This window comes from Anabrus simplex, chromosome 1, assembly GCF_040414725.1.
Source record: "Anabrus simplex isolate iqAnaSimp1 chromosome 1, ASM4041472v1, whole genome shotgun sequence".
Lineage (NCBI taxonomy): Eukaryota > Metazoa > Arthropoda > Insecta > Orthoptera > Tettigoniidae > Anabrus > Anabrus simplex.
The window spans coordinates 141,616,947-141,631,782 of NC_090265.1; the positions used below are offsets into that span (position 1 = coordinate 141,616,947).

At 39.4% G+C, this 14,836-nt stretch overlaps 1 protein-coding gene across 2 annotated transcripts in view; it reads right to left on the reverse strand.

Annotated features, from left to right (window-relative positions):
• tgo (Aryl hydrocarbon receptor nuclear translocator homolog tgo) overlaps nt 1-5,058 on the reverse strand; it is a 778,633-nt gene extending 773,575 nt beyond the window's left edge. The window contains exons 1-2 of one of the 2 annotated variants that reach the window (XM_067157348.2): nt 4,895-5,058; nt 4,086-4,134 (exon numbers count right to left, since the gene is read on the reverse strand). In XM_067157348.2, coding sequence (XP_067013449.2) covers nt 4,086-4,134; nt 4,895-4,925 — 80 coding nt within the window. In that variant the 5' untranslated portion in view covers nt 4,926-5,058. Of the gene's footprint in view, nt 1-4,085; nt 4,138-4,894 lie in introns of those variants that run through there. The other variant, XM_068230411.1, reaches the window with a different exon arrangement.
• Between the last annotated feature and the right edge of the window lie 9,778 nt (nt 5,059-14,836).

A 14,836-nucleotide genomic window follows, 5' to 3' on the forward strand; every position in this document is an offset into this window, starting at 1 on the left:
TGAAAAGGAGAATTATACCGTATTAACGGCAAAGGCATGGGCTATCTAATGATGAAACATCTAATATTCACCGCCCGAAAGGTCAAAAGAATAAGAATCCAAATGGAAATAAGGAATCACGATATCTCTTATAACAAAAGAAAATGTTCCACTTTCGCTCTCTTTATCTTATTTATATGATGAAAATGAAATGGCGTATGGCTTTTAGTGCCAAGATGTGTCCAAGAACTTCGGCTCGCCAGGTGCAGGTCTTTTGATTTGACGCCCGTAGGCGACCAGCGCGTCGTGGTGAGGATGAAATGACGATGAAGTAAACTCGTGTCCTCATCCCGAGGTGGCGCAGCTCTTTTAAGGCACAGGTGAGCTGCATGTATCATTTCAATCACATGCCAGCCCTCGTGCCATTCTTAAATTTCTGGCAGTACCGGGAATCGAACCCGGGCCCCCGAGGACGGCAGCTAATAACACTAACCGTTTGGGGTACGAAAATGCCGAGTGGATTACTCCTCACTCAGTGCCCATCACTCCTTTCTCTTCACACAGGAAGCTGAGAGATGCAAAACAAACCCATATATTTCAATAGTGGCCTTCATGCCGGCACTTCACTCATCCCTCTTCTCTCCGCTCCTCCCTCAAGAATGAAATCGGTTTGATTTTGGAGCGATGTGCTTCTTGAGCGCTGTTCTGTGATTGGTTGGCTCAAGGCCAGCGTGCTGGCATTTGGTCACAGAGGTTCCGGGTTCGATTTCCGGCAGGGTCGAGAATTTTAACCATCACTGGTTAATTAAGCTGGCACGGGAGCTGGGTGTATGTGTCGTCTTCATCATCATTTCATCTTCAACACGACGCGCAGGTCGCCTACAGGTGTCAAATCAAAAGACCTGCACCTGGCAAGCCGAACATGTCCTCGAACACTCCCGGCACTAAAAGCCATTACGCCATTTCATTTATACTCTGGAAATGTAATCTTGCGATGTAGTGCGGATTACTTTATTGAAATGGAGAATAATGTTATATTACCAGTAATGACCAGTTTTGATTCAATAGAAATATGGTTGGTATGATAGCTGCTGTAATTCCGTGGTTTCCTATCGCCTTCAGCTTCTTTTAGTAAATATTGAAATGTCTGCATTCTTCTTCTACCGCTTTTTCCCACACCTTGTTGGGTCGCGGGTGTGAACCGTGTCACACATGTGGATTGACCCTGTTTTACGACTGGATGCCCTTCGTGACGTCAATCGCATGTGGAGGGATGGAATTGCTATTGCGTCTTTCGGAGGTGGTTGGTAGTGTGTTGTGCTGCCTGAATATGAAGAGGAGAGTGTTGGGACAAAGACAACCAACCAGTCCCCGAGCCAGAACAATTAATGTCGCGATTAAAATTCCTGACCTGGCCGGGAATCGAGCCCGAGATCCTCTGAACCGAAGGCCTCAACCCTGACCATTCAGCCAAGGAGTCGGGCATTGAAATGTCTGCATTGACATTCTTCAATAGTCGTGGAATTTCTGTCTGGCTTTCTTCACTTAAATGATGGAATTCTTCGAATTTCTGCCTTCTCTTATTAATTGGAAGTGCGCTGTACCTTCTGTCAGAACTTGAAATCAAGTAGGCCTACAGTTTGCTTGCTATCGTAATTTCATCATCAATTCTGCTGCTGTACTTAACCATGATGTATATACAGACGACTACGGAAATTTGCATAAAACAAAATTAAATTTAAACAACAACGCGATCTTCTCGTGAATGCTGCACAATCATAACTGGATGGAAAAAGTTTCCTCGCTGATGAAGAAATAGCGAGGTTCCCCCATCCGGCATGTGCGCCTTTAAATGATGAGTGACGAGTAGAGCGTGGATTATATGTAATATAAAAATGAGAAATATGTAATAAGTAAAAAATATGTAACTTAATATCTCAGCTTTATTTAATGTATTCTTGTACACACAAAAGGAAACAAAACCGAAAAAGTTAAAAGTGCAGATGTTATTCAAATTCTAAATTTCATTTGGAGGAACAATTAATACCTAAATAGTTTTCCAAATTTTCTTTCGGTCATCGAATGCTTTCTGGCTGTTAGGATGTTCTTGTATATAGAAATAGACTTTTTAACTTCATATGAAGTCACTGGCGCGTGTTTCAAATTGCCCAGCAAAGAAATATTTAATTGTAGACTTGTTCAAGCAAGGAAGGTCCTTATTAAGAGAGAAGGAATTTGATCTCATCAAACGCAAATATGCATATTAGAAAATTGTTTCTGAAGACTTTTGTGTGGAGTGTAGCCCTTTATGGAAGTGAGGATTGAGCAATAACCAAAGAAGAAAGAAAGAAAGAAAGAAACAAACAAACAAACCAACAAACAAAGGGAAACGGCGCTTTTGACATATGACATTAAACCAAGGACTGTTAAAGGGATCAAAGAAGAAGAGTCACTAAATCTGAGAGGAGAACAATGTGACAAAGTTTGTGCAAGGAAAGATAGACAGACACAACTCGAGACACCCAAGATTTGCACCGTCAGCATAACTAAGGGATGAGATTCTTTGACAGAATACCTTACTTTAAATTATTAAATTACTTTTAGACGTTAGAGACCTACAGGGTTTTAAAACTATTTTCAAGTGTTTAATTAAAAACTTAAATCGATGTAAAATTAATGAAAAAAATATTGTTTTGTTTCAAATGCGCTATATCCTTCAAAATATTTAAAATATGTAATATTTACCAAAATATTTACTATGCTTCGAAATATGTAAAAATATGCAACTTTAAACTCTTGGAATAATTGTCCTTTTAGTGTAATTCGCCGACATTTTTGTTTTTCTTGTAGCTACATACTTGGGAATAGAATATGTAATTACATAGAATCCGGGCTCTAGTGATGAGTGAGGAGCACTGCTGTGAGCGCTGAGTAAGGAGTAATCCACCCGGCATGTTCGTAGCTACGGAGGCGGACGAAATGATGATGAAGACGACACACACACCCAGTCCCCGTGCCAGGGGAATTAACCAATTATGGTCAAAAGAAATAATAATCCAAATGGAAATAAGGAATCACGATATCTGTAATAACATTTCGAAAGAAATTATGGTTAAAATTCCCGACCCTGCCGGGAATCGAACCCAGTATCCCTGTGACCTAAGGCCAGCACGCTAACCGTTTAGCCATGGAACCGGGCTTTATAAAGGGATGCTATGCAATTAACATCCCTTCAACTACTGTCGGTCTTGGTGTCAGAATGTTAATCTGGAAATATATGTTTTTAGATGTGCCAGTAAATCTACGTACACGGACCACTCGAATTAAGTGCTCTTAAATGCATCGACTGCACCGAGATTCGATCCCGCGATCTTACTATTAATGGCAAGCGTCTAAGCACACAATGCAGTCGATCTATTTGCGCATGCGTTTGTTCAACATATAGCGACATATTTCGTCTCCCTTCCAAGGACATAGAGATCTCTGATAATGAAACAGTTACCTGCCGGTATGAATAACAATTTCAGTGCGCATGAAAGAAATAAAAAAAAAAAAAAAAAAAAACGGGCTATCCATTGAACATTACTCATGTTGAAGTCCCAAAACACGCACTGGCTACACCAGCACCATCTATCGGGCAACACCATAACTCATAAAGAGCTACAAAGTGATGTACAATCTCATTGAAGCACCGTCGGCAAGGCAGTTCACTGTAATGCGTGCAAATCCTAGCAGCGTAGCGCAGTCAAAATTGTGATAAATCTGTCACCACCAGAAGTAATCTGTCCCTTCGAAGATTTCTTCCGTACGTAACCTTATTTTTCCTACAAACAAAACTTTTACCTTATCAATCTAGAAGGTGTTTTCAGCCAGAGATAAAATGTGTAAAATGTGCAATTCTCTAGCATTTTTCCAAGAAAACAACAGATATTCAACAGTAAATTTTAATAAATTCCCCCGAGCAACTTTATTTTTATTCCACCAAGAACACAACGACGTTGTTTATACTAAAAAAAGGCAGTTGCTGAAACATAAATAACCTTCCTGAAGATAAGTGAGAGCCACAAGAGAAGAAAGAAAATAAGCTGTCAAAAATGGAAACTTACCCTATCGAGCCAGCACGGCGTTTCTGAATGACCTTGCTTGGGTCAGTCCCTGATAAAAAAAGAGAATGAATTGTACTAAAAATATTATACATACAAGTTACAGTACTACAGCAAATAAGTAACCTAATCTAATTTTCAAATTACATGTTTACGACGAACATACGTACATCGTAGGAAATGTATTGAGAATCTATTGCAAAGCAAAAGCAATAAAAACAAACAGGTACATACAGACCACACCGAAATGACACCTAATGGTCACACATACACATCATTTCTTAGAACTCAAATGTTAGTAAACATGTATATCAGCGCACCATTAAAATCAATATTTTACTTCAAAAGCATCTTCTACAGTTTTATCTGTATTAATAATACAAACAAAAGTACTGTACCATTAAGGTTAACTAACCACAAGCTGTCATCAAATAGATGCCACAACCTATAAATATGTCGAACTTGTTATGAGAGTAACCTGAAGGTTTTCGTATCTTATAAATATTAAAAATACTTACTATAATAAACAGAATTTACTCTCATAGATCATGTATCAAGAGAACGGTCTATATGTTTCTCTTGTAAGTTATAAACTGACATAAATTACGAATATTCACTTCCTATTCATTTACCAACCTCTTGGTATTTTGAGATTTATCTTGAAATTTTCTATCCAGATTGCTATTAGAATTGTCTATATGCTTTGAAAATTAATTATTATGATGAAAACCAGCATAAATAAATATAAACAAAGCCTTAACCATTCTAATATGAATACAAAATCAAGGACGACTTTCAAAAGACAAAATTACCTGGCACAGATTGAGTAGTTACAGCAGACATCTGAATTAAAATTCATGCGTTACACTTTACTTTTCCTTCGAAGTCACCAACACAGAACTGTTACTAAGACAAAAACAGATTTATGTCAACTTTCAAAAACAGCTTCTAAAAAGTCAAAAACTTTCTGTTTACAGCAACATGGAAGCCATATTAATTTTATCGTACATGGCGTGAAAATACGAGAAAAACGAACGAGAACGAAAATGAAGTATTGACACTTCTGCCATCTCTACTTCAAGAAATTTTTATCTTCCTGCGAAGGGGAATATAATGTTTGAAAAAAATAAATGATCTTATATTTAATACCGCTATTAAGGTTATTTCCATGCATTAAGTGAGTACGAAAGCAGTATAAATGTGTAGAAAATTTGTGTTACACTCGAGTGAGGTTAAGTGTAACAGCTGTAATAAACATCAGCTGCGATAAGGACCGACAAAGATAACGCAAGAGATGAGATTACAACAAAGACAACATTCAGCATAGTTTAAGGAATAGTTTACAATATTTGCACAAGCGTAGTTTTTGCAATATCATGATATATTCCACGCATGAGAAAATCTGCTATATACTAGTATATTCCCAAACTTGAGTTGATTTTCTTTATTTAAATCCATTCGTTATTTATTAATAACAGCATCAAGTTTTGACAGCCTAATCGAGCCTTAGTAACATACAAGAGTGTGATTACCGGTATGTGTAAGCTACTTTATGGAATTTTACCTTTCCTCGTCCTATCGGCACGGCGCCGGCACCTAATGTTCGCCGAATTCCTTCCGCTGTTGCAGATTTTTTTTATTATTGTATATTTTAGCCTGTGTCCTCTTGGAAGGCAACACTTAATTATGGCTTCATCCGTTTTATTGTGTGCTTATCGTGTCTTTTATTGCTGTGTGTTTTAAAAGACGCCCGAGTTCCGGAATTTTGCTCTTGGATGAAATTCATTAGTGTTGGTAAACCTTCTGGCACAGAGTCCTTGGAATGAACCACTCTTGAATGCCAACGAGGATTCGATCATGCAACCTTCAGCATAGAAGGCTGACGCCTCAAACAATTACACCACGTAGAATATGGCTTCTAAACAAGACTTCTTTTTTTGAGGTTATGTGAATGAACTATGCCACCAGTATAGCAAGATGATGCCTTTGGTGATAAGGTGTAGTGTTTACAGTGTACTATGTCTTCGGGTATGGGCTAGAATAAATTTGTTACTTTCATTGACCTGTCTCAGTCGCATCCTTGGCTTTGGCAATATGAAAGTGACCGAGGTATGAACGATGCAAGTAATGCCATTCCTTATTCAGTCATTCCCTGCTAATGAATGGTGTGAAAATATTGCTCATAGGGTCGCTTGGTGTATGCATTTCAGTGGGCTTCGCAGACTGATTTGTAATACCAACTTCTGGCTCGGCGAGGAAAGCAATGGGAAACTACCTCACTAATTTCCCTAGTATGTCTCTTCAGTGACACCTAGGCTGTTTATGTCAGCTGTTGGTGGAGCTGTGGAGGATCAAACCAGCTTTCGGGCTGAATACCCAACACATAAGAAGATGACTTCAAAAACCAGGGCGATTAAAGAGTAATTTTGCTTTACCAACTCGTATTCTTCTTGCAAAACACAACTGATCACAGCTGCAACTTTCCTATATTTTGATTTCAATTATTTTTGTACAACACTGCCCCAAGGCCATGTACGTAACCTGAGAATAGTCCACATGTAAGATTTCAACCTAGGCCTAACTGAATCTACCCGTTCCAATATAGGCTAATCTATGCTACTTCCATTAAAATCTATGTGAACTATTAACAATAAGCGTGGACGATTTTCTGACTTGCTCGATCTCACTGCAGCCTGCTTAATGACATAGATACATTTGTTTGGTTGTAGTAATCATCTTGATATCACAGTTCTTGTTGTAACTAGTACCTCTTCCACAGGCAAATTTACTTTCTAAAGCACCTTCTCTAGATCTACATCACACAAAAATAGGCTAGGCTAATTATTCATTACAGAAAATCCCTTGTTTCAAATACAGATACTGAAAATATGGTTCTGTAAACTTTGTTATCTATAACTACATTGATTTATGTACAAAAATTGCACTTCATCATCTTCCTTCCAAGTATTGGGCCATGTGACCCGTTACGGTCTTGCATTTTACTTTTGCAAGACTTGAAAGCAATCAAATGTCCTTCCGACGGGTTGCTAGCCTGAAGGAAGTAAGACCATTGGTGGGGCTGCCACCTCTCAGCTAATGGACTAGCTGAAATCACAGCATTTCCTCCATAATGGATGTAACGGTTATACCGCCGTGACTCTGTCGACAGGGCCTCATCTGTGGGAACAGGTTTCTTCATCTCGGGAAGGTGAGGTTGGCCTTTGGGCAGGAGAGGTTATGTCATAATCATCATCATCATCCTTCCAAGTACTGGGCCATGTGGCCCGTTACGGTCTTGCATTTTCTTTCCATCGCTTCATTGGACGTCCTATAGATCTCTGTCTTCTTGGTTGATAGCGTAGGATCTCCTTTGGTAGTCTTCCAGATTCCATCCTTTGAACATGACGTTTCCAGTTTTCTTGGTAATCATAGATGTAATTGATTACTGATTTCACATTCAGTCCTTTAAGCACATCTTCATTTCTTATACGATCCCATTTCGTATAGCCTGCTGTTCTGCGCATGAACGTCATTTCACGTGCTGTAATTCTGGAAATGTCTTGAGTTCTTATTGTCCATGCCTCACTGCCGTAGCAAAGGGTTGGTCTGGCTAAAGTGTTATAAATGCTTGTAAATGCTCCTGCCTGGAAGAAACAAGCTCATCAGGGAGTAAGTAGAGATGAATATGTTGATATGAAGATGTTGGAGGTGAAGCCACCAGGGAGAAAGAGCACAGGACGACCTAGGAGATGATGGATAGGCAACATAAGGGAGTGTGTGGAACAAAGAGGAGATGACAGGGAACCATAAAGCGGCAGAGGAATCACACACCAGCGACCCCACATTTCCTGTACCTTAATTGTATGTTTCTTCCCTCTTCCTGTATTTATACATCTTTCTTCTTATCCTACACTCCCTGGATCAAGATATGTCAAGATGGCCCCCAATGGGCATTGATGCCCACTCTCCTGATGAAACTGGGAAGTGGAAACAAGCTCGTTGCAGGCTAAGAAGAAATGGATGTAATAGAATAGGGTTGATAAGGAGAGAGCCTATTTGAAGACAGTGATGTATGAAGATCTAGAGATTGTCCTTTTGTGTTTTCATGTTTGTCCTTTTCTCCTTTTTCTATTGCTCCCTCTTCCTACACTGTCCTATCATTGTGTTTGTTGTATTATGTATTCTTTTCTATGTTCCTGTCTCTTGTTATACAGTATGTATTTTTAAATGAAATTCTAAGAAGTCTTCACAGAAAGCTTTTTGGGTAGTAGATAGGGTGAAAGTATCTCACAGGGATCACTGTAAGGTGCTGTATACCAGTAAGTAAAGATCTTCATTGGGATGATCTCATTAATGAGGTTGTAAATAAAGGTTTATAAATACCTCTTTATATGATTATGAGCGTATTTAGGGGTGTTTGTAAGGAGGTAAATGAGAGGGCATTTAAGTCTCTGGTAAGACCCCAATTAGATTATGGTTCCAGCGTATGTGACCCAAACCAGGATTACTTGATGCAAGAACTGGAAAAGATCCAAAGGAAAGCAGCATGATTTGTCTGGGTGATTCCTGGCAAAGGAGTAGGCCTATTATTACAAAATTGTTGCAAACTTTGGGCTGGAATTCCTGCTTTTAAAAACTCCACTCAGGCTTATTTGTCTGCTAATTTCATTTCCCCCCATCTCTCTGCTGACCGTTGAGAACATACTGCTTAGTTGAGCAGCTTGTCTCCTTACTTCCAAGTCTTCCCAGCTTAAAGTTTGCACCATTTTGAGAACACTACTCTTTTGTCAGAAATCATCTAAACCATGCTGCTTTCCTTGGGATCTATTCCAGTTCTCGAATTAAGTAATCCTGGTGAGGTTCCCATATACTGGAACCATACTCTAATTGGAGTCTTACCAGTGACATATATTCCTTTTCCTTTACATCCTTACAACAACCCCTAAATACCCTCGTAACTAAGGCTCAGATTTATACGACCTAAAACTCTTAAAATATGCATGCATTTATGACCTAAAAATAAAACAACAAAAGAAAAATGTATTTACTTTTAACAGTTAGTTAAAGATGAAATAATTTTCATATCTCTCTTAGCCTTCATTTTCAGTAGATTTACTCTGGACGACGACAAGCAATTTCATATGGTCAGTCTTGAAGAATCTTCGGTTGTCAGCAAGTAGAGCCTTGTACGTGGAGAAACTTCTTTCTACATTGCACAACATAATTGGGGCATACTTGAACAAGTAAATTTTTAGCAGAAAGTTCCGTTTCATTTTCGTTGAATTTCCCTTCTTTTCCACAAAGAATGTTGGCAAGTTTACACAATGTTGTATATCCAGGATTTCATTCAAGCACAGGTTGTAATTATTTTCCTTTGTAATTTCACCCCGACCTTTCAATAACTCGCTCTCAGTTTCTTTCACAGTGCACAATTCCATACCCACAGTTTCAAGGTGAGTGATGGATTTTGATATCACAGAGGAATTTGAAACTATACAGACTAAGTTTCTTGACATGTTAGATAAAAACAACTCTTGTACATTTTTGATTGCAAAGGAATCACTTCCATCAAAGTCATTGAAGATCTTCTCAACTCATTGTAGTTTGCGCAGTAGTAGTTTACAGCATCAAGCCAAGTCGCCCAATGTGTTATAAGGGGCTGAGGGGTTAAGGGTAGTGATGGTGCCTCTTCTTTAAACTTATGAACATGAAATGGAGCCTTAACAAAAATCTTCATGGCATTAGTAATGAATTTATCCACCTCAGGGTAGTTCCTTCGGATACCTTCATTCAGTCTGTGTGTGGCAGGCACAAGACACGTTATGTGCACCATTTTTGGGTACAACATTTGAAGACCTTTCACTACTTTTATCATGTACGGAACAGCATCCGTTACGAAGATGACCACATTCTCTCGTATTTTACCTGGCCACAACAAATTCATTGCAGTGTTGAAAACAACAGTGATGGAGGAGTTGTTCACCTTATCCAACACCTCACACATCAACAGAAATGTTTGCCTAGGTTGGTCATGTTTAAGAGTGCCTGCAATGACATTTGCCACATATCGACCATCTATGTCAGTGGTTTCATGTTATGGACACCCATATTTTGTTACTGCCCACACTATTTCTTGTTTTGTTCATTGTATCATCGAAACAGGCAGTCCGATAGTTCTTTCTTAACGTGGACTCAGAAGGAATGGGATAAATTATGTACTTCTCGAAGACCTTTTAGTAGGTACTTCTACTTTATATAGCGAAATGTTTGATGAAACTATCATTTCATAAAGTTCCTTAGAAAACTGGGAAAATGCACTGCCCAATGTAGATGGGCTGCTGAATGGTTTCTCAAAGAGCAGTTGCTGCCTGTTTTCTGCTGCTAATTCTCAGTTTATACAGCTTTTGTGTCTAGTAGTATTGCGATGTTGTTCCACTGTAAAACATTTCTCAGCCATTATTTTCACCTCACAAGTGTACAAAATAAAATATATCCATCAGTACTAAAATACTTTTCACCAAAATCTTTAACAAAACCTTGTAACCTCACACTATCAGAGCACTTTATTTTGGGCATCTTGAAACTACACTGAACTACTCACTAGCAGATACAAAAGGATACTGCGGAGGGGCATAGATAGTTTGTGGTTGAAATTGCTTTCTAGCACTTTGCAGAACAAGGAAACCGAACATTATTTATTCGGAAAGTGTGGGAGAGAGAGAAGTAGCTATGTGTTTCTTCCTCACCCACAATGAATCATACTTTCGGCACCTCAAACAGGCTCATGCTTTTCCAGGTATATCTAGAGCAGGGCCTCTCAAACGCTCAAAATCTCACGTGTGCAAACTGAGGCGCAGAGGTCCTGTGCACAGTGCGTCAGTCCCACTCGACAACAGCAATCCTTAACCTACAAGATATATAGAAAACCCACCCAATCGGCCGTCACAATCCGACAAGATTCATTTCATCCCTTCCCCCACAAAAAAGCAACTTATAACAGTCTCATACATAGAGCATTTAACGTACCCATGAACAAAAAAGATCTTCACACGGAACTGAATACTATCCGTCACATCGCTAGATTCAACGTCTGCAATAATCAGTTCATAGAAAATATCATTAGTAAACACAAGTTCCGACCTAAGACCACACTTAAAAAAGAACCATCTAAACACGACTCTATCTCCACTTTTACCTATGTCAATGGAATTCACATAATTACTAATGTTTTAAAGAAAAAAGGCATGAAAATAGCCTTCAAAACCAGCAACTACAATATGCAAATATTACATAACACTTCACATATTAATAAAATAAACAGATACTCAAAATCAGGGGTCTACAGAATTAGATGTAGCACATGTTCAAATATTTCTTACATAGGGCAGACCGGTAGGAGTTTCAATATCAGATACTCTGAGCATTTTAACGCAGCTAAATACAACAAATTTTCAGCCATCGGCCAACATATGGTCGATTATAACCATAGTTTCACGAACATTGAAACAGACATACTCGAAATAGTTAAAAAGGGACCTCTACTCAACATAATTGAGAGCTTTTACATACATTTGGATCAATATTTCAATGCCAACTACAATCTTAATGAAATTACCAAGAAATCCAACATTTTATTCGAGACATGGATGAAGTTGATGTCTGAAGTCGATATGGGTAGGAGCAGTCAAGAAGCTTGGAGACTTTTAAAACGCTTGAGCAATGATCCTACGCAAGGTAACACACATGCCAATGTGAGTGCAAATCAAATAGCACACCAACTTTTGCTTAATGGAAAACCAAAGCTTTCCATGAAAGTAGGGAAGAATCCTATAGTCAGACAACCAGATGAGAGCAATAAGTTATCTAAGCATTTCACACTAACTGAACTGGAATTAACTCTCAGTAAGTGTAAGATTGGGAAGTCAGCAGGACTCGATGACCTTCGAATGGAACAAATTAAGAACTTTGGTCCTACTGCGAAGTGCTGGTTGCTAGAACTCATGAATAACTGCATTCAGTCTTCCATGATACCTAAAATATGGAGGAAGGCTAGGGTCATAGCTGTTCTAAAACCAGGCAAAGATAAAAATGACCCTAGGAGCTACAGGCCAATCTCCTTATTATGCCATTTTTTAAGATTCTGGAAAGACTAATCCTCAATAGGTTGACTGATAAAATCGAGCCACTTCTGATTCCACAGCAAGCTGGATTCAGGAGAGGGAAAAGCTGCACATCACAGGTGTTGAAATTAAGTCAACACATAGAAGATGGCTTTGAAAGCTGGAAAATCACAGGAGCTCCATTTATAGATCTCTCGGCAGCATATGATACTGTTAATCACCGAATTCTCCTTGGAAAGGTATACAGCATGACAAAGGACTTCCATCTGACTTGTGCCATTAGAAACCCACTTCAAAATCGAAGTTTCTTCGTTGAGTTCCAGGGAAAAAGAAGCAGGTGGAGGATACAGAAGAACGGACTACCTCAGGGAAGCGTGTTGGCACCAATGCTTTTCAATATTTACACAAATGATCAGCCTCTTCCTGCCGGGACGAATAGTTTCATCTATGCTGATGATTGTGTCATCACTTCTCAGCGGGATAACTTCGAGGCGATTGAACAAACATTGTCCACAGCTCTAGACACTCTTGCTGGCTATTACAAGAAGAATCAACTAACACCAAACCCAACTAAGATGCAAACCTGTGTTTTCCATCTAAACAAAAGAGAAGCTTCCCGAACTCTGAAGGTCACTTGGCAAGGCATAGCATTACAACACAATCCTACCCCGAAGTACCTCGGAGTCACTCTGGATTGTGCCTTAACCTACAGAAAACATTGTTTGAACATCAAGCAGAAAGTGGCTGCTAGAAACAATATTGTGCGGAAGCTAACTGGAACATCTTGGGGAGCACAACCAGACACAGTGAGGACATCTGCCCTTTCGCTCTGCTATTCCGCAGCTGAATACACATGCCCGGTGTGGTACAAATCTTGCCATACCAAAGCAGTTGATGTAGCACTCAACGAAACCTGCCGCATTATTACTGGATGTTTGAGACCTACACCTTTGGAAAAAGTGTATTGCCTTGCAGGGATAGCACCTCCCGATATTCGCCGTGAAGTGGCAGCCAAGAAAGAAAAGAGAAAGGTGTTGACATCGGAAGCCCACCCTTTGTTTGGATATGAGCCACCACGCCAGCGGCTTAAGTCTAGGAAAAGCTTCTTGAGAGTAACCGAAACACTTGCAGGAACAGCGCAGCAAGCAAGAATTCAAGAATGGCGCGTCAGGAGTCAACATACGAGGATCAGTCAATGGATGACCCCAAAAGAGGAACTCCCTCCTGGCCATGTCACAGATTGGGTGAATTGGAGAGCACTGAACAGACTGCGCTCTGGTGTTACGCGGTGCAGGGTAAACCAGAAGAAATGGGGTTTCGAAGTGGACAGTACCTTGTGTGTATGTGGAGAAGAGCAGACCACAGCCCATTTGCTGCAATGCAGTTCATGCCCATTCAGCTGCACAACAGAAGACCTGGTTAAAGCAAAGCCAAATGCACTTGGTGTTGCAAGGTTTTGGGCTCACATAGTTTAATGTGGCTCTTCGCCTTTGGAGTATTTATATTACCGGTATGTTTTATGTTTTTCCTTATCTTTAATTTTAAACTTATGTATGCTTCTGACACGATATAAATAAATAAATTTCCTATTATAGGAAAAACAAATCAGCTGTTAATAAACCTTTCTTTAAATCAATTAAAGGTCCCCTTCCATCTCAAATTCCATTAACTTCCCTCTCTTCTAACCCGTCCTGAACCATTTCCCCTTCCCCCCCTCCCTGTCTCCTTCCACACTTACGTCGTCCTTCCCCTCCGCATCCCTTCTCCTCTCTTGCTGATCTACGCTGCGTGACGCTCACTCTGTCTGTTGCACTCCTTCCAACAGCTCGTTCCAAACAAGCGCAAGGTGAGTACTCGTTAATTCACACACTCACACACACACCCTCCCTTAGTACTTTCTCTATCAGATTTTTCAAGTTAATTCTAATTTTGTTCTTCAGGTTCTTTGGGTTCCGATTGAATTGAGACTTCCTTTAAACACAGCATTTGCTTAAGCTACATAGAACAAGTCCAGCTTTCTCAATTTGTCAAGTCTATATTGGTCATATTGGACAATTCCCTCTGTGCCATCGTGGAACTTGCCCCCAGAACTTTCCAGAAAACTAAGACTTCACTTGAATTTAAATGTGCAACATGAGTCCAACCGTCAACCTAGACTTTGGCATCAAGAAATTTTAAACGACATCACAATTATTTTATTCATTTGTTAATTTTAACATATTCTGGTCATATTTATTGTAACTTATGTATAAGGTTTTTACTTGTATGTCATTCCACTACCATCCATCCTCTTGTTCATCCCTATTAATTTAATTTATGTCGTTTGCTTGCAATTTCGGCTAGGCTGATGATGGTTCAAAAAATGGACCGAAACTAGTACCTGACACTATCATATTGTAATGTTTTGTTAAACGTTAAATGATTTTAAGTATTGAGAAGGTGGAGCAATAAATCTTGTATTCATTTTAAGTTAAGTCTTAACTCGATACGGAACCCATCCATGAAGTTTATTATTTTAAACCAATCTTTTGTCTAGTCCTCTCTCTTGTTCTCCTCAACCTAATGGTTGGTGGGTAGTACGATTGTCCTTGTCCAACGACCTTGTATCCTGAGCCAGCTGTTTGATTAGTTGAT